The sequence below is a fragment of the Enoplosus armatus genome, chromosome 23, assembly GCF_043641665.1.
Source record: "Enoplosus armatus isolate fEnoArm2 chromosome 23, fEnoArm2.hap1, whole genome shotgun sequence".
In the NCBI taxonomy this organism is placed as follows: Eukaryota; Metazoa; Chordata; class Actinopteri; order Centrarchiformes; family Enoplosidae; genus Enoplosus; species Enoplosus armatus.
In genome coordinates this window covers 5,436,117-5,456,397 of record NC_092202.1, presented here as the reverse complement: position 1 = coordinate 5,456,397, position 20,281 = coordinate 5,436,117, and the positions used below count along the sequence as shown (strand labels likewise).

At 42.4% G+C, this 20,281-nt stretch overlaps 1 protein-coding gene across 1 annotated transcript in view; it reads left to right on the top strand.

Moving 5' to 3' along the window:
• Positions 1-20,281, top strand: part of svep1 (sushi, von Willebrand factor type A, EGF and pentraxin domain containing 1) — an 80,368-nt gene that overhangs the window by 44,394 nt on the left and 15,693 nt on the right. The window contains exons 6-33 of the mRNA XM_070929424.1: positions 241-420; positions 2,583-2,777; positions 5,026-5,144; positions 5,888-6,017; positions 7,420-7,527; positions 10,248-10,379; positions 10,554-10,745; positions 10,932-11,053; positions 11,141-11,246; positions 11,357-11,560; positions 11,787-12,020; positions 12,188-12,349; positions 12,607-12,768; positions 13,257-13,418; positions 14,412-14,500; positions 14,663-14,759; positions 14,905-15,018; positions 15,131-15,244; positions 15,509-15,710; positions 16,064-16,221; positions 16,518-16,716; positions 16,930-17,105; positions 17,299-17,423; positions 17,574-17,703; positions 17,899-18,069; positions 18,245-18,418; positions 18,552-18,671; positions 18,793-18,969. Of these exons, the coding sequence (XP_070785525.1) occupies positions 241-420; positions 2,583-2,777; positions 5,026-5,144; positions 5,888-6,017; positions 7,420-7,527; positions 10,248-10,379; positions 10,554-10,745; positions 10,932-11,053; positions 11,141-11,246; positions 11,357-11,560; positions 11,787-12,020; positions 12,188-12,349; positions 12,607-12,768; positions 13,257-13,418; positions 14,412-14,500; positions 14,663-14,759; positions 14,905-15,018; positions 15,131-15,244; positions 15,509-15,710; positions 16,064-16,221; positions 16,518-16,716; positions 16,930-17,105; positions 17,299-17,423; positions 17,574-17,703; positions 17,899-18,069; positions 18,245-18,418; positions 18,552-18,671; positions 18,793-18,969 (4,254 nt within the window). The remainder of the gene's footprint in view (positions 1-240; positions 421-2,582; positions 2,778-5,025; positions 5,145-5,887; positions 6,018-7,419; positions 7,528-10,247; positions 10,380-10,553; positions 10,746-10,931; positions 11,054-11,140; positions 11,247-11,356; positions 11,561-11,786; positions 12,021-12,187; positions 12,350-12,606; positions 12,769-13,256; positions 13,419-14,411; positions 14,501-14,662; positions 14,760-14,904; positions 15,019-15,130; positions 15,245-15,508; positions 15,711-16,063; positions 16,222-16,517; positions 16,717-16,929; positions 17,106-17,298; positions 17,424-17,573; positions 17,704-17,898; positions 18,070-18,244; positions 18,419-18,551; positions 18,672-18,792; positions 18,970-20,281) is intronic.

The following is a 20,281-nucleotide window of genomic DNA, read 5'->3' as shown; positions in this document are numbered from 1 at the left end:
AGTAAAATATTTTCTGTGATTGTCACATTTTGTAGGCCTCTAAATTGTCTAAAACGAACCCTAAAATGTAGTTGAAAGTGCTTTTTCATTCGTCTGTTGCTCTCATTTTCTTTCACTTTGACAAACTGTAACAAATAAAGGGAGGTTAAAAAAACACAATAAATAGATCCAGTGAAATCTAACAATATATTTCTGTTTTGAGTGATTGGATTCTTATGTTTATTTTTTTTCAACCCACAGTCCGCTCCTGCCCACCCCTCTCTCGGCCTCAGCATGGCTTCCTGAGGTGCAGCGATGGCGGCACCTCCTACAGGGCGGAGTGTCAGGTGGGCTGTGAGCGAGGCTACAGGCTAGAGGGAGACTCCAAACTCACCTGCCAGGCCAACTCTCAGTGGAGTGGACCCCAACCTCGGTGTGTGGGTAAGCCTTCATCACCTCCAAACACTATCTCACCCTGTGTGTTGTCAGAAAATGTCGTCATGAGGTGCTTTGATCTTAAGTTTCCACCATCTGCCAACGTGAAAGGAACTCAGAACGCTTTAGCTTGTGGTTCTGTATCAAAATGCATTATTGAACATATGTTCTCAATTACATTTATGACCTAATATCTAAAGGCAAAATATGATTCCAAAACAAAGGAGGTCCCATGATTCATTGCAAGAATAAAAGAACACATAGACAAGGCACTTAGAAAGTAGAAGAGGAAAAACAAGTTGAGGGATAGCTGTCTTATTTGTTTGTATAGTAAAAAGTGAGACATAACCTGTTTTGTGCTATCAATCTTTTTGCAATCACAGTTTATTCCTGTGATATGTTTCTTGTTTTTGGTTATAAATTCTTTATTTGAAATATATATGCACTGTATATGTGGCCATTTTGGCAAACATCCTAAAATAAATCTGCTCGGAGACACTGGGTCGCAGTTCAATCCCAGTTTAATTAATTTACTTACATCCTCTCCAAGGAAATTAATCTATCTCATCCAATAGTTTTTTTGTTTTCATTTGTCATGTCGAAGTTTTGTAGTTTCCTCATCTATGGAGTTTAATGAGATTTTTTTATTTGGTTATTCAATTTACATTATTTTCTGTGATAAATGGCAGAGCCCTGCATTCACTCAAACACACACAGTACATTTCTCTAGCAGTACATCTTTCTTATAGCCTGACTGTATTTAACTGTAAGCTCATATTATCTGTTTAGCTATTGCTTAGTGATTCCTGTCTGGCTAAAATAATAGAAAGACAATTTATCAAATGAATGACTCTAAAATAGCACATGATATGGGTATTTCTATGTAGAAACATGTGGTTTTACACACATATGTAAACACACACAGGAGAACATACACTCACACATGCACCGTGGTTAAACATATGGTGTGTATTTGCACACAGCCACACTACATCATCCAGAGAAAGATACATCTGCTTTCTCATAGCACAACTACAGTCACCACATATACACATGCACACAAAATGACCCACACACTTCAGAACTGATAGTTAAGTTAAAATAGTTGCACACACTCATGCCCGCCACAGAGAGCACCCAGGTCAGGCACACCAACACACAAAAAAGGGACAGTGTAAGAGCCACAAACCTCCGGCCTGCACTGACTCACTTCCAACCAACCAGCTAGCTGCTCTATTTAAAAAACCCAACTCTGTAGCTTCCGGAAAACTCTCTCCATCATCTCTATCCATACATCGATAGCTACCATCTCTTTCCCGCATGCTCTGACTGAGCTACAGCTTGTTTGTTTGACCATCTCAGTTTCCCCGCAGACTGTTGTTACCTCTTTAACACAGCTAAGAGGACTCTGTGGGCCGATGCAGCTGAGTGGCTTGTTTTAGTGTTTGTTTGCACTGTGGTGAAACAGGATCGCCTCTGGCTGCCCTGAGAGGATGCAGAGATATTTTTTCTGATTGAAATCTCCCATGTTTAATCTCCCTCTCAGTGAGCTTTTCCCTTTATAGCTCCTACAGCTAAAGCCAATGAAACAGGAGTTAGAGGAGAGAATGAGAATGATCCATCCATCATCAAGTGAAAGCCACAATGGCCTGCATCTCAAAAATGCATAAAAAGCCTCCAGTGCATGAGTCCTGTGGTCAGAGCTTTCTTAGGTTGATTTCCGACCAAATGTTTGTTGTTTTTGTGCCAGTTTTTGATAGACAGCCCCTGAAAATAGCTTTATTGTTAGCAGTTATAGTGGAGCCAGCTGAAAGTAAGATTTTATCGCATTCGGGTAAAAACACAGGAAGCACGCTCATGATCTTGGAAGAGGTTTGTTTGCCTGTTCTGTTCTGTCTTTTCTGCTCAGACCGACCGTATCGTCTAATACTCAATAGATTGTTTTTTCTGCAGCAAGCCTGATTTCATTAACGCACAATAAATGCCAATTCAAATGCAGTTATGAAAACTTCTTCAACTACTTTTAAAAGTGAACAACAACAAAAAAGAGTCATGAGATGTGGAATCCAGTTCAACTCTGACTGATTGAGGTTGAAATAAAAATAAACAAAAAATAAATTATTTCAGATATCAGATTCATCTCTCGGTTTCTCCCATTCTCTCCCCAGAGGTGCGTTGTCCCCCCATCGTGACCCTGAAGAACATCTTGCTGATGCCCCCTGCCTGTGGGAAGAGGGCAGTGTCGCCGGGCTCCGCTTGCCTGCTCACCTGTCGTCAAGGTTACAGTCTCCAGGGAAACAGGAAGGCGGTGTGCCTGGGCTCTGGGAACTGGACAGCTAATGTCTATAAAGCCATCTGTACAGGTAACGTACTCTGTGTGTGTGTGTGTGTGTGTGTGTGTGTGTGTGTGTGTGTGAGTTTCCCTAAAGAGGAAATTCATCTTTTCACTTCTGCCATCCTGAGGTCAGAGGTCAGGGTCAGCTTTAAGGGCTGTAAATTGGTTGTAAGATCGCAACAAGGATGTGAAATATGTTGAGGTCAAAGGTCAAGATTAGAGTAGGCGGAGCTCAGATCGTGGAGTTTAGATTAGAATCTTGTCACCAATTAGTTTGGTAATTTAATTGGGGTAGGGCATATTTAAAGCAATACTTCAACATTTTAGGAAATACACTTGACAAGAGTTAGATGAGAAGATTGACATTTGTAACATGGAGGTTTATTTGCAAGGCAGAAGGAGAGAGTGAGACAGATACTGAATACGTGGAGAAAGAGGTAGACATAAAATGAAAACAGCAGGAAACTTGGAGGGAAACATTTTTCCATTCTCTATTTCTCCTTTCTGCATTTTTCTCCGCTTTGTGAATGGTGAGAATGGCGCTAACCCCGTTTTGAAGCAAGCCTCGGGTCACTAACTCAAACCATACCATGTCCGAGCTCTCATGTCTCCCCCCTCCACTCCGACTGGGCTGGGGATCATTATAATAGGCTGCAGCCCTCCAGATGCCTTGCAGGTGAAACAGGTGGTGCAGCGCCTGCCTCCCCTCCAATGTCCTCAATCCCCTCATTTCCTCACAGTGAAAGTTTGCTAATGAAGGAACTGCTGTCGTTAAGGAAAGGAAGAGGTGCCATAAAGATGAAAACGAATGGAGAGGTAGGGCGGACAGGGAGGTGAGAGGGGAGGATGAGTCATCTGTAGGTGTTTTATAATGGGGTGGTAGAGAGAAGATGAGTTTTTCTGATCCCCTCAGGCACAAATGGGCTGAGGGAGGGAGAGAAAAAGAGATATTAAAAAGAAGATGTAGATGAGATAGAAAGAAAAAGGAGAGCATGCTGCAATATGAGCGGCACATTATGAGGAGATCAAGAAACAGAAAGTTATTACAAAGTTGAAATTGCTCTTTGTAAGCTTCTGGCTTCTTTCGGCTCTCACTTCATGTTGGTGACACCCATAGTGAAATATTCCTCCCTTGTTATGAAGATGAATGGAGCCGATTGGAGCTAAGTGTGTTAGTGTTTAGCAGAGATGGATGCCTAAGTGGATCGGTTATCAGGTCCAGATGAGAACAACTCTCTTACACAACGCAACAGGCATGACCACTGCCGATCGATGGGAGATTCAGCTCTTGGAGGGTTTACTCATTTACTGCAGGCTCGAACTGAGTTGAACTGAACTGTGCTGGCTTCTCATTTTTACAACATACTGTATGGAGAATGAGAAAAAAGAAAAAGCTGTTTCATCCAAGGGTCATGGTGGCTGGTAGCCAAATAGGTAGACATTAGGGTAAAAAATTTACTTAATATATAGAGGGTTACCCATCATCTGAAGCAAATAGGAGTTCTGGTTTAACTTTTTCAGCTTGTTTGGGACCTTGCAAACGCATCCACGTTTCTCAAATCTTAATGCTACTGCTGCCTCATTGCTATTTACTGTACCTGGCAGTAGATACAGGAGATCTACATTTGGCATGAGGTTTTTTTTGTTGTTGTTTTTTTTTCATTTTAACCCTTTAATCCCCTTTTTTTACCTGCCTCTCAAAATATCATATTTAAAATAATCGGGGCTGTTTGAAAGTGAAGATTTGAATAATTGTGTTCACCCCCAAGCACCAAGTTGTTGCTTTTACCAATACAATGTGGATCTTCTGTTTTACTGATTATCAAGACTGAAAAACGTAATGTATCCCAGTTGAAGCTTCCATGAGCCCAACTGTTTTGACAATGACAAAGCCTGTTTCACACACGTCATTTCACTTCTATATCTATTAACCTGTGGCCTTTACCATTGTGGCCTCATGTTGAGCTAATGGATGAAGAGAGATAAGGGACAGTTACACCCACATACAGTATTAATGTAACATCAGTGGGATTTGGTTGGAACAATGACTGTGACAGTGATGCACTCTCTCTTTGATTCAGTAATGACCAATAATGAGTGTGTGATTAAAAAGGTCATGGGTCAGATTACATCACGCAGCGACTTCCTCAGTGATAATAAGGAGCAGGCTGAGGTCAGTGTATACAGGATGTGAACATCTGCAGTATTTGGAGTGTCCAGTCCCTCATCTGATTCTCTCCCTCCTCTAAAATAGTTTTTTTTCTGTGTCTCTTCAGATGCTGAACCACCGTGGATCCAGTGCCCCGGGAACATTGTTGCAGAGACAGATGAGCGGCGCGGCACCGCCAATGTTAGCTGGAACGTCCCGACTGCCACCGACAACTCTAAAGAAGAGGTTGGACACTTGACACTGCAAACAATGCATGCAGTAGAATGGACGCAACTATGAATTGTTTTCATAAAAGATTTTCATTATTTAGAAATCATTTTGTCTATAAAATGTTGGAAAATAGTGAAAAAAGCCATTGCCAATGCCTAAGTTGCCATTTCAGTAGCTGGAACAAGATCATTTTTGGAATTTTTGATGATTAATCGGCTTTAACAGCTATGAAAATGTTGCAGATTAAATTTCTTTTGACTAATCTTAGTCAGTTAGCCCTTCTCAGTCACCAGAGTGACTCAAAGATTTAGATCAGTGGTTCCCAACCTGCGGGTTGGGGCACTCCAAAGGGTCTCATGATAAATCTAATGAGTCATGGGATGATTCAAGGATCAAAAAAGGACAAAAACAGTTGTGTTGGACAAAATTTATTTTTTGCAATTTTCTCATGAAATACTGGATACTTTTTGGTCCATAAAGATCCCTCAAATGGATCAGTATATAAAGGAAAACTCACTCTTATATCCAACATAACCTGTGACAAGGGATCATAAGTATATACTACTTCATTTTTATGGGTCATAAGCCACTGAGGTTAGTTTCATATAATTATCAGTTAGTGAATTATACAGTGATGCTCAGTAAGTAAGTAAACTGCATAAAATCAAATCAATCAAAACTATCTCTTTTCATGACGCCACTCATTAAGTTCAGTTTTGAGTCAGTTCTTCATATTTTACTGTCTCTCCCTCCTCCAGGTGGCCGTGCAGGTGAAACCAGTGTACACCCCTCCCCAGCTGTTCCCCATTGGAAAGGAAACCATCACCTACATTGCGACAGACCGCTCGGGGAACCAGGCCAACTGCTCCTTCACAGTCACTGTCATCGGTGAGTTCATCCTTCTGGAGACTGCATGAACGCAATGTGTGCTTCATGTGGTCTGCGGCATGCCTTGCATGAGAGGAAAAGCTTTGTTCACACTGTAGACCCTTTTTTGACAGATATAAAGACAAAAACTCGATGTATAGAATAAGATCATTTTTGACTTCGGTGCACCCTGGGGGTAGTTTCCCCCAGGTTCTGATGTCTCATACACATAGTGGCTTTAAAGACATCAGAAAAGACATAAGACATCTCATCTGACTGATGCGATGCGTCTCCCTAATAACAGTGACGTCAGCTTTTTGGCTTTCTATCTATCGTTTTGTCTCATTTTTCTCCCTGCTAATGCTGGCTCAAGTACACACGGCTGAGCTTCTTTGTTTACTTATGAAATATATTTTAGATGACTGATGTAAAGATTTATTTTTTCTTGGAAGTTCTGACAAATTCCAATTAAAGTGTTTAAATACAAGTCGCATGTAGGTTGTTGATCATGTACCACTCTAAACCACAATATCTACCCTGGGGTCCACATCAAAACCGATTCAAAGAGAAAGGCGTGTACATCCTGGCAACAAGCAACATGTGTTCAATCTTAAAAGTCAAAGCGCTTCAACTCAGAGCAACCATGTCTTTCAGAGGACGAGAGCCGAAGGTGACAGCGGTTTGAAAGCAAAACAGATATTGTACGTGCAACTTTGTAGATGATTAGCGTTAGTGTGAATGTGGGTAAAGAGTCAGCATTTTACTTTTAACATAATTAGCTGACATACTTGCATGGCACAACTTAAAGTCAGTTTTCAGACTCACTCTTGCCTTTGTTAGGTTCAAACCAGTGGCCTCTCAGTTACAGGACAGCCTCTCTATCCATCAGTGCAGACCCGACCGCCTGGATTGTTACTCCATCTCCATCCTCTGTGCTGCAGCTTATTTCTGTCATTCAGTGTAAAACTGTGATTTAGTTGAGGAGTCCGTCCACCCCTCAGCAGGTGCCAAACAGGGTTACTGCAGAGAGTGAAAAACAGGGGTGTCCCATGTCAACCGCTCAATAATCACAGCAGTCAGGGGGAAAAACCTCAAGCATGGTAGCCATGAACATTTCCATATGTTATTATGGTGGTGGAACGTTGTGGTTTTTTATTAGAGACATGTGTTTAACTAGTGCCCTCTGACACTCTGTACCGCTGCATCGAAGAAGTCAGATCACAGCGTAGCACTCTGCTCCCAACTTCTCTAACATTGCTATAATCTATTCCAGTCTTTTGAGCAAATGTGTGTAAGTTTGATTTTCTTTGCATTGGTGAATGTCAAATGACTGCTATTGATATGTTTAAATGTTTCATTGTGTCTTCTCCTTCTGGTTATCAGGCATTACACCTGCAGCTGACAACCTTTTATCCCTTTCTAGATACGGAGCCCCCAGTGATTGACAGGTGCAGGTCGCCGCCCACAGTCCAGGCCACAGACACGGAGACGGCGGTCGTTTGGGAGGTGCCACAATTTTCCGACAACTCAGGTATGTCTGGTCGCCGTTCTCAGACAGCAGCTCCGTAGATGGTTTATTCTTTTGCTCCTCTGTTCCACTCCGCTCCACCCTCATCCTCCACTGATGATGGTTAAACAGGATCTTTTCCATTGGGTGACTGGAAAAAGGGGATCAGGAGACGGATTTATTGTGTGTGTGTGTGTGTGTGTGTGTGTGTGTGTGTGTGTGTGTGTGTGTGTGTGTGTGTGTGAATAATGATGAGAGACACTGGACATATGGTCCAATGGTGAGAGGATGGATTGTAATTGTGTTCATGAATGCCTCATTTGTGTGTCTGTTTAAGAGAGAGATAGAGAGAGAATAAGACTTGTGGACAGATGAAGTTGTTACAGTGTCTGTTAGTGTCATTAATGTTAAAACAGACGGAGGCAGCAGAGAGAAACAGGTGTTTTTGCTATAAAAATAAGCTCTTTTGTGAGAATCTGCACTCATTCCATCCATTTTCACAGTCATTTGTATAATTTTGTGAGCATGCACAGTACTTAACTCATATGGGAGTTAAATGTTTTTGAATATTTTCTTAATCAGTGTGACTGCACTGCACAATAGATCTGGCTATTAATCAGTGTCTTAGCAAAGTTGACACTCCAGCATTACACCCACTGGAAAAATATTCATTTAGTTCCCAGTTCACAACTGGCCAGAAGTATTCATATTCTAGAATAGCAATACTGCAGAGTATAACAGCTAAAAGTCCTGCGTTCAACAGCAAATTAATTAGTACTAACAGCAAAATATACTGAGGTATCAAAAGTAAAAGTCCTCATATGAAGGAGGGTGACCCCCTTTAAATGTTAGAGTAGTCAATTATTGAGGAGTTAAACCTGGTGGTGTCTCTTATTAACTATCTATTAGTCCATAAATCTGTTAACTATTACTGTTAACTAAAAACTTGATCAAGCTTTACAATCACACTGAAACTCTATTTAATTTCACTTCATTCACGCTATATGAATTGCTGAAGACATGGGAGATGTGATGATTACTTTACTTCATCTGTAGAAATTCAACTTATTTCATAAGCTCATGATATGTTAATACATGTGTAACATTTTTATTTTTAAAGTGAGTAGTAACTACAGCAAATGTACTGGAGTAAAAGCTATGCTAATTTCACCTGAAACATATTGAAAGAGACAAAAACAGATTTTGAGTTGTTGAAATACATAAGTAAAGTACAACAGTAATATACTGTGTCCAGTGCATAGTTACTGTCCTCCTCTGCACATTTGCCTGTAAATGTAGACCACTTATACCTGACTCAGATAGTTCAAGGGCAGTCCAGAAGGTCACAAGGCACATACTGGCTGTCGTGAGGATTTAATATGCAACCCGTTAGTCTCTCTTTTCAGCCTATGCCACCCTGCTACGCTCACTACGTTGATGCTTAGCAATTCAGGCCGATCCTGCTATAAAGGAGTGCATCAAGGCCACTCTGCCAAATAGACTAAATATCGTAGAGCTGGCTGGCTCTTTGCTGGCGCTCTAGCTTTACCCAAACAGCCATAGTGGTGACAGACAACAAACCAGACTTCTCCAGGGTTCCAGCCCACAGCCAGGCCCATGTAATTCACTGGCTCTGGCTCCATGCATACGCATATACATGAACAACACTAACACAGCTCAGATAAGTGTTAGTGTGCGTGCAGAAACATACGCAAGCATGGGCGCGCACACAATCACAGGCCTCAAACTTAACATCTGACTCCCAAAACCCAGGGTGCTCCTTCCCCCACCTGTCTGCAGAGGTGCACCCCCATCAAACACACACTCGCATACACACTCGTCTCACACACATACACTGTAATAACAGGCTGCTGCGGCTGCTTCGGGCCACACGACGTCAGCCCAGTGCTGCTTCGACGTCAGTGTTTTGTTTTTCCAGGCCCACACCCTGATGCCAGCGCTATATATAGTCACGACTCGGTAGACACACACATAAACACTTGTCCAAACACACACACACACACACACACACACACACACACTGGCTATATATAAGGGGAGACACCAGACTCTAACAGGCCAGACGTGTGTCAGCCCTGTTAGAACGACGTTAATGGAGGAAGTGGATTGGAGTCAAACGAAAGGTCAATCACTCAGTTTTCCACCTTCTTGCTTTGTTTTTTAATCTTGTCTGTGTCTCTCACACTTACAGTGCAGATGTCTTCACTGTTTTTTTGTTCACAGCCAGTGTGTCAGCCACAAGATTTCAATCATGCAAACACACACACTCATACACTCCCCTCATCACTGCTGCCTCTCCCAAGGCTCTCCATCACTCTCTTCACATTCAGTGTTTTTAAGCCAGCCAGACTTAAACAATTTTCCCTCTCCAATCCCAAGAGCTATATTTTTCTGCTGACACATTATGTCCAGACACATCATTCCCATGTCAACATATCGTTGTTTAACATAACTTCTATGGTTTACTAAGAGTGACTCATTTAGTCCTGGAAAAGGGAGTAAGGCCAAGACTGCCCTCTGCAGGGTAACTGGAGTAACTGTAATTATATTGGCTAATAACTCTTCAAGAGTAATGCTAATGTGTGACTAGCTAATAAGCAATAAAGTATAAAGATATTGTGTAATATTACTATGATGGTGTTATTTTACAGTCACAACACAATTATGTGTTGTTAAATGTACTGTATGTATTACCAACATTTTGTAATGTGTGTCTCTCTCAGGTGGTCGTCTCACAGTGACCAGTAGCCATAGTCCAGGCTCTCCGTTCCCAGTAGGAGAAACTCTGGTCCAGTACACAGCTACTGATGCAGGAGAAAACAGCCGCACCTGCAACCTCACCATCACCGTGCAAGGTACAGAGCTGAGGACCGTGGTACAGCATGGAACTATTATACACAATTAAATATAAGATGAATAGCATTATCAAACCCTGAGACTAGACAGTTGTGCATGTAGCAGTATACACGTCTGTGTCGTATTAACATCACCTAAACCATGGAATTATTATATATTATGTGTGTGTCCAGGGACGACCTGTGACCAGCCATATGTCCCAGTGAATGGAGAGTTCATCTGCTCTGAAGAAGAGGAGGGCGTCAACTGTACTCTTCACTGTAAAGACGGCTACAGCTTCACTCAGGATGCAGTGCACAGCTACTTCTGTGCCTACAACGGTGTGTGGGAGCCCGCCTACTCTCCAGACAGGCCCGACTGCTCAGGTAAGCACAGCACAGGTATTCTGTTAGGTACGTCTCATTACTCTCGCAGGTACATTTCAGTCTACATAAATACCTGCATGTGCACATAATTCTTGGTCTTATTACATGGGTTTTGGCCACTTAAACGATAAAACACATTCAAACATGTGCAGCAGTGCTGTATAAACCCTTTTTTGTCTCTCCCAGTGAACCGTATAGCAAACAACGGTTTCAAGCCCTTTGAGATGCTGTTTAAAGCATCTCGCTGTGACGATGTGGACCTGGTCAAGTCATTTACTGGGGAGTTCAACACCAAACTGGGAGGCATGGTGAGGACTTGCGATATACACACACATACACACTGATATCCTGTAAATCAACTCTCAAACACGTGTTGCTTCTTTTCTTCTCCACAGCTCCCCAATATTTGTAGCAGCGATGACGTCACCTGCAAGCTGGAGGTGATGTCACAGGGTCACTGTCTAGAGTACAACTACGACTACGAGAACGGGTTTTCTATTGGTAGGATTTACATGCACAAAATACACCCTCACTAAACACCCCACCTATATTTTAATGGAAGCATCTTATTAGCTCCTTGTTCTTCCCTCTCCCTATCTAATATTTAACAGTACCAGGGGGTTGGAGCAACAGCTGGGGTCCTCAGGGTGCCCAGGACTATGCCTACTTTGAATCAGGCTTTGCCACAGGTACCCGGCAGCTCGCCAGGCGGCAGCAAGGCAGCAGCATGCAACCCAACCACCGCACCAAGAGGCACCGAAAAATCACAGGACCCACCAGAGACCAAAAGATCCAGATCTTTTTCAACATCACAGGTATATCGAATGTGATTTGCTATGTGTTTATTGACTTTATTGAGTGCTGGGAATATATATACATATATATATATATATATATATATATATATATATGTTATGGTCTGCTTAATGATCATATTATGTGTTTTAAACCCATTATATATATACAGTATATCTGTGTTTTTTATATTCAAAACTATCAGTTGTTAGTTATCAGTCTTTTAAACTTTGTCCATTCTCCCAGCAAGCATCCCTCTGCCCCTGTCGAGGAACGACTCAATAGAGGTGGCCAATCAGAAGAGACTCCTGCGAACCCTGGAGCAACTGACCAATCGTCTGAAGCGAACGCTGGCCAAGCAGCCGCTGTCCAGTTTCCACGTGTCCTCAGAGATGATTGTAGCTGATCCCAAATCTCTGGAGAGCAAAAAGCCCTCTCTGTTCTGCAGGCCGGGCTCGGTGCTCAAAGGCAGGATGTGCGGTGAGTGGGAGGGAATTCAATGGAGCCTAAACTCATCTAATCTCTTTTTCATTTGTGGTATTGGGTTTAATTACCTTCATAACAATATAAAATACATGAACATTTATGGGATTTTAAGAAAATCTAATACTGCTGTAAAAGTTATGTGTTTGTGTGTGCTCTTGCAGTCCAATGCCCGGTGGGAACATACTTCTCTCTGGAACATAACGAGTGTGAGAGCTGCTGGCTGGGCTCCTTCCAGGACCAGGAGGGTCAGCTGGAGTGTAAGTCCTGCCCTGAGGGAACATCCACGGCCTACCTGCACTCCCGCAGCGTCGCTGAGTGCAAAGGTAAGATACATTCACAGCATTTGCAAATAACTTAGATGGTATCTGGTACATTTTGATAATAAAAATGTACAATAATTGCCTCTTACTGATACTAATCTTACTATCCTTAGCGACTATCCTGCTCATTTGGCACCATAAGCTGGATGTAATAATTACAAATGAGTCACAAATAGTGCTTAATTTTCATACATATCCTCAGATTGAAATTGTTGCGTCTGAATATTGCTCACGATGTGGTGGTTTGCACGTGTTTGCAGGGCAGTGTAAGCCTGGTAGTCACTCTCTGAATGGGTTGGAGATCTGCGAGTCATGCCCGCTGGGTCACTTCCAGGCTGGTTTTGGCGCCAGGGAGTGTCTCGTCTGTCCTGACGAGACCTCGACTGTCACCAGAGGAGCAGTGGACGAGGCAGAGTGTGGAGGTGATACAGTTTGACAGTGTGGAGTGCACTCCCTTAATGTCCTATCAACTTGCTTATTTTAACTTTGAAAAGCCTTAATCATTCTGAAGTTATTCAAAATGCTGCTAGGTAACAAAAACAAATATAATTGCTGCCTGTAAGCAAAAATGTGTCTGTTAGTATTTGGCGTTCATGTGCAATTATATCAGACATTCCTACTTGGAAATTTCATATGATTGCCCTTTAAAGTTGGATGATAAATCTGGAAACTGTGAACATTTTTGCTACCTGAGTTTCCCAGTTAAAATACAAAAATAATCTATAACCTTTGAAAATGTAGACTTGAAGCTCCCAGACATTTGGACTTTTCAACCAGCAAATGCCACACCTTTTAAAAATAATATTTGGGTGATTCTGGCTCTTCACCTGCCCCTTTATTTTCCTAAACTTCTTCTTTTCTTTCTCTGGTTCTCTTCTCTTCTGGTCTACTCTGGTCTCCACCCTTGCAGTCCCCTGTTCGGCAGGTCATTTCTCCCGTACCGGTCTGGTTCCCTGTTACCCTTGTCCCAGAGATTACTACCAGCCTGAACATGGCCGCTCCTACTGCCTCTCCTGTCCCTTCTATGGAACCACCACCGTAACTGGGGCAACCACCATACAGCACTGCTCCAGTAAGTGTCCCTGACCAGAAAAACCCCCCAAATCCTCTTCAAATTGAATTGGTGTCAAAATGAAATCTCTCAACAGTATTAAACCATTCTTTAATAACTAAAAATCTTTTTAACACAATGAAATTAGCACATTATTCAGAAGTATAAAAACATAAATGTAATACTTCAAAATAAAGTTACAGTTCACCAGTTGTACTGGCTTTCTTCAAATGTTGTCATGATAAACGCAATGCCTATAAAAGATATTTGATCAATTTCCATTTTTCATTGATTTACAACATCGAAACAAAGTAGATTTAAAGTGACACTGATCAACACAGAAGGACTGTTTAATGTCAAAGTGAAAACAGATCTCTACAAAGTGATCTTAATTAATTACAAATATAACGCATGAACTACTTGTTGGCATAAGTAAAGGAGGTCTTTTTCAAGTCAATTCACAATTGGATTGAGATCTGGACAAATATAGGCACTGTATGCATTGTATTCCCTGGTATGTTGCACCTCGAGTTCTATTTTAACGCCATTGTGCTGTGTTGAGTTGGCATTTAAAATGACTTATGTTAAATTTCTACAGGACGTGCCAAGTGAAGTCAGCAGAGAGCGAAATATATGGAACTGTTCTGTGCCACTCTGTGTGACGGCCAGTCTACAGTTTCAAAACTTGCTGCCATTGCTCCAGTTGTGTGGTGTCTGATCTGTGTTGTGACAGCTCAGTCCAATTGGAAAAGGAATTACTGCACGGGATCAGGGGGGAAATGGAAATAATATGACTTTTATTGCTCTGCTGCTGAATGGAAATGAAAAACACTGTATGCCTTAAGTGTGGGAACGAACAGTGGTCGGGACACGCTGCCAGTTTTCAATAAGAATACAGACTTTTGTTCAGACAGATCACAACCGTCTGCGTGTCTGGTGGCAAGGGGAAAGATCCTTGCTGTGTTTTTCCAAGTCGCTTACATTGCCTGTATTTTCTCTGGGTGTCATTGTCAGGTTTTGGCTCCAGTTTTCTACCCAAAGAGGAGAGTGTAACTGCAGCTCCAGAGGTGGAGGTCATTGAGGACTACCAAGCAAGCAGTCAGGTTTGTCTTGTCTAAACTTACATTACATGTTTAAAATTTTAAAAACAAATTTAAAAGCATTTTACCACCATTATAGGTCTCAAATGTCCAAAATTCTACATAGGACATGTATTATAGATAGAGATCTGTGTGACAGATTGATGTGATTGGTTGTCCCTGCAGGTTTTCCATGAGTGCTTCCTGAATCCCTGCCAGAATAAGGGGACATGTGAGGAGGTCGGGGCGGGATACGTCTGCACCTGCATGCCTGGGTTCACAGGTAAACCACCAGTCAGAGATTTACCTGGTCTGATGTTTATTAACTTTAATGAAGAACATTCATCATTCATCTCAACCATAGTTGTGTTGTATGTGACTTTGTTATGATGACAATTTGATTCAGCCTCTTGATATTTCACTCTCAGGTGCCAAGTGTGAGATTGACATAGATGAGTGTGACTCTGCTCCATGCCAGAATGGAGGCCTGTGTAAGGACGGCATGGGAGAGTTCGAGTGTCAGTGCAAGCCTGGATTTTTAGGTAAGGGACCACTGAGGGAATAAAGTCTTATCACAAACTGTTCTGTATCTCACCTTTGTGCTGTTCCCCCGATCTCTGTTTGACTCTTAACTTTTGCCCCCGTTTGTCTCAGGCTCTCTGTGTGAGGCGGAGGTGAACGAGTGTGTCTCCTCCCCCTGTCTGAATGAAGGTGTGTGTGTGGATGAGGTCAACAAGTTCACCTGCAGTTGTGCTGACGGCTTCACAGGTTAGATAACAGGACTGGGTTACATTCTCATTCAGTTTGACAGTTGATTTCCTCATCGGACATAACATCAGATAATTATTCATGTGTATTCTTGGCTCTTTTTCATTCTGTAAATTATCTGCTATTACTACATAGACTACATACAGTATAACCATATGATAATACCGTATACAAAAAGTCTTACCTTGGTGCAGAAAAAGGCTTAATACTTCAGTTACGGCTTTGAAAAGCTTTTTTCCATCTTGTCTTTTCACATTTCCGCAGGATCTCGTTGTGAGCTGGAAATAAACGAGTGCCTTTCCAACCCCTGTCTGAACGGAGGTGTGTGTGAGGACCTGACGGGTGGCTACACTTGTAATTGTGCTGTTGGCTTCTCAGGGGATAGCTGTGAGGTCAACATCGATGAATGTTATAGCGCCCCCTGTCTGAATGGAGGCTCATGTCTGGACGCTGTTAACAATTTCAGGTAATAAAGATCCTGATGAGAGGAAGCAGCTCTTTGCATTTGCGACACCCCATGCATGCATGATGCTGTAATGTCACTTCTGAACAAGGATTTGAAAATACATGATCTACAGCTTAAAGCTTTAAAGAGAAAAATATTCGGAAATTTCAAACATAACTTTTTCAAATGAATGAGAAAATGTAATTTGTTGTAGAAACTGTGCTTGCTGAAATGATTTACTCAAAACTGAATAACAACATGGAGGATACAGCTTTATATAGCAATGCAATACACCATACTTGCATGCATTTCAGCTGGAAAAGGTGAAGTGTCATGTAGGTGGTATTGTACCGTGTCTTGCTTCCCTCTCTCAGGTGTCAGTGTGTGGAGGGCTACCGTGGCCACCTGTGTGAGGTGGACGTGGACGAGTGCGATCCTAACCCCTGTGTGAACGGGGCCAGCTGCCTGGACGGTCTGGGATCCTACACCTGCCGCTGCCTCCCTGGGTTCAACGGAACCAGGTGTGAGACAGGTACTATAGGACAGATGACACATCACCATAGCAACTCTAGAGGAGGAAAAGAGAGATAACTGATTTAAAGGTTATCCAAGTGTCACTTTTTCGGCATATGACCCCTGAAAACGAAGCAACTTCTCCCTTTGTTACAAGTTGTATGTATTTATGAGTTGTGAGTAGTTAAACCAATCATTGATTAAAGAAGTCATGAACAGTCACGTAGGAGAAGATAAAATAGTAACACTAATAACCTAATTTAAAGAAATTGTTTAATTCACTCTATTAACGTAAATGCTTTTCTGTCCTATCAGAGATGTCCGCTGCCTTCAACCTGGACTTTGAGGTGTCTGGTATCCATGGTTATGTAATGATGGATGGAGTGATGCCGGCGCTGACAGAGATCACCTGCACCTTTTGGATGAGGTCATCGGACACCACCAATTACGGCACACCTGTCTCCTACGCCGTGGAGGGCAGCGACAACGCTTTCCTACTCATAGACTACAATGGGTCAGTGATGCAAGAGTTACGAGAATATAAATGGACATACACTGTATTATTTCATGCAGTACATCTTTAATGTTTTCTTTCTGTGTCCTTTTTTCACTTAAGAAAAGGTTGAATTAAAGAAAAACTTTCTGCTTAATTATATATCTCACTTCCTTCTGTATGAAATCATCTCTGACCATTTTTCCTTCTTCCCATTGTTTTCCCTCCCTACAGGTGGGTGCTGTATGTGAATGGTAAGGAGCGGATCACTGACTGTCCTGCAGTGAACACCGGTCTATGGTACCACATTGGGGTGTCCTGGAGGAGCTGGGATGGTGACTGGAGAATCTACATCAATGGGAAGCCCTCAGACGGAGGCAAAGGCCTGTCAGTCGGCACCACTATCCCAGGTGTAGTGCTATCCTCGACCTGGTCACCTTTCTGCTATAAGAAAAGTTTTCCATATCTGTATTAATTTGCTTAATTGCTTCAGTAAAACAGCGTTGAATGTCTTTGTTTCTGAACACAGTAACCCAGTAGGCAAGGACAATCATTTCTCAGTGAGTTGTGGTTAACATCTGACCTTTAACATGTGTCGTATAGGTGGTGGGGCGCTGGTATTAGGTCAGGACCAGGATCAGAGGGGAGAGGGCTTCAACCCCGTCGAATCCTTTGTTGGCTCCATCAGCCAACTCAACATCTGGGATCGTGTTCTCACACCTCAACAGGTAAATGTAGTGATTAGTTTTTCTGTTAAGTGCCAAATATTCTCCTGAGGATTTCTTTGGCAAATTTGAACCCAAGTTTATGAGACTATGAATGTGAATGATTTCTTTTATGTGTTGTACCAACTGATCTTCCCCTCCTGTTTACTCTAGATCAAGGTCCTGGCCAGCAACTGTCCAGCCTCCCATGTGACCCACAGGGGGAACGTCCTTGCCTGGCCCGACTTCCTCAGCGGGGTGGTGGGCCGAGTCAAAGTGAACCTCAACAGCATTTTCTGTGCTGGTAAGAGAGGCTTCCTAAGTGTCAACGTACCTGGAATGATGAACTCAAATACATTTCTGTATTCCTTAGGAGAATGCTTTACTATTTGCAGCCACTAACAACAACAGTTTGGTTCTTTAAACCGACCCTGTTGTGTGCAAATAAAGTCACATTGGCTCTTTCACCAACACTGAAAACCACGCCTGGTTTCTCCAGATTGCCCCAAGCTGGAGAACGCAGTGCCCCACCTGCACGCCTCCACAGTGGAGGTGAGCCCCGGCGCACAGGTCCAGCTGTCCTGTGATCCTGGCTTCTACCTGTTGGGGGAGCCGGTGCTACAGTGCCAAAATAAAGGATTGTGGAGCCATCCTCTGCCCAGCTGTGAACGTAAGGCAGAGACACAAACGACTCTCTGATTTGAATTGTAAATGAGTCATATCTTACCATATGTTTTTCCACCTTTCCTGGCTGATTTGATGTATGTGAGTACATTTCTGTGGTGATGAAAAAAATCAAGTAATTTGAAAGATCCTGATTCCTCTGTCCTCTGTGCGTGTTACAGGAGTATCCTGTGGGCCTCCTCGTCCTCTGGAGAATGGCTTGTTTCAGGGGACGGACTTCCATGCCACCAGCTCTGTGGTCTATCAGTGTAACGCTGGCTTTTATCTGCTGGGCGACACCAAGGTGCACTGTACCAACAGTGGCAAGTGGGGAGGAAATCCACCAGCCTGTCTGGGTACTTCATTAGATTTTTTTTAATCACTGATATATGGGAGAAGAAAACCCCTGTTTGAAAAATATTTGAGTTATGTATATACTATACTACATATACTATGTGTATACATGCCTTTGTCTATGTGTGTGCTCAGATGTGGATGAGTGTGCTCTGGGATCTGACTGTGATGAACACGCTAGCTGTCAGAACACGGACGGCTCCTACACCTGCACCTGCATCCACCCGTACAGTGGAGACGGCAAAAACTGCACAGGTAACGAGATGCAGGTCCACAAGCTTTCGTGTTTGGAGAAAGTGCTATTAAGACACTTTGTGAGCCATTTTATCTGTCCATATATAAACCTATTTATTATATGTGTTTGTGTTCCCGCCAGAGCCAGTCAAGTGTGAGAACCCCGGGTCTCCAGAGTTTGGTCACAGAGACGGCAGCAACTTTCTGATGGGCGGTGAGGTTGTTTTTGGCTGCCAGGACGGCTATGAGCTGACCGGCTCGTCTCACCTCCGCTGCCTGGAGACAGGAACCTGGGACAATCCAGTCCCATACTGCAGAGGTGAGGGGTCATGTCATGCCATCGCAGTGCAGCAGTGGAATATTAAGTCCCTCAGGCATTTCAAGTGATTCATATTCTTTCTAATTCTAAAGTCAGTTCCTTAAGGTCACTTAAGTTCCTTAATTACCATGAACATAGCCACTGTAGTTTATATAAGTCAATCATATATACACAATCAACAAATACAAAAAAACAGTAAAAATAAGTCTTTATATTTGTGACCTGTCACTGTAAAATGTAGACATGTAGCAGGAATCATGGTGGCCTTGTTGTCTGAGTGATCACGTAAACAAACTTCCCCTACTTTGTGTGGTAAAGGTGCTATGTGGTCTTTGGTGTGACAACAAAAGCACGTCAGGAAGACACATTTTAATTTCATTTCCTGTTATACACAACGCTTTTGCATTCACAGCATTCACATTTTATATAATTATTATTTCTTTATTTTATGTGTTCCACCACACAAATGAAACTACACAGATGTAATCACAGTCTTTTGTCATTATGCAGATTGCAGAAGTACTGATACACTTCACGTAAACACACAAAACAGAGATATTGTGGATGCATAAACACACAAAAGGAAATAGTACAGACATATACAGAGATACATACACAACCATGTACACTTTTCACAAACACACATTATGCAGTGTGCCTGACCCCTGTTGCTAGAAGGGGTGATTAAATATGCAGCTGTCTTTTTGTCTTCCACTGTGCAGCGGGCTGAAAGGCCTGACTGCCGCAGCACCTCCACTGGCTCTCAGCCACATTCTTGCTCATAGAGAAAGAGGAACTGACTTACTCAGCGCCTGCAGACTGCATCAGTTTGTTAACCCTCAGCCCACATTGACTGTTGATCGTCAAACTGAAAGTGGAACTCGTCTGTATCATCCGAAAATTATAAAGCATCTGTGTGATGTTCTCTGCCAAAATCAAAACAGTTTAATTTAATTTGGATTGTTTTCTTGTGCGTTATAGGTAACAATAACAGAAGTTAAATAACTGATGTTGTTACGCATTAGAGAGAAAACTAATGGCTCAACATGTGGCTACAGCATCAAGGTTTTCTGCAACAGTGATAAGCACACACAAATACAGTTGCATCATTGTGTGAGGTGGAAAATTTCCATCTTCCATTGTTGTAATTAAGCATTGTTATCTGAATATTGAAAGTATGAGGTGATGGGTGTATGGCTGGTAGAGTCACTGGTGCCAAACAGTACCTGACCCCAGCTTGTGAAAACAGTTGTATAATGTCTTTTGTGGCTCTAAAGGGAGCTTTCAAAATGCTGAGATGTCATCCCTGGGG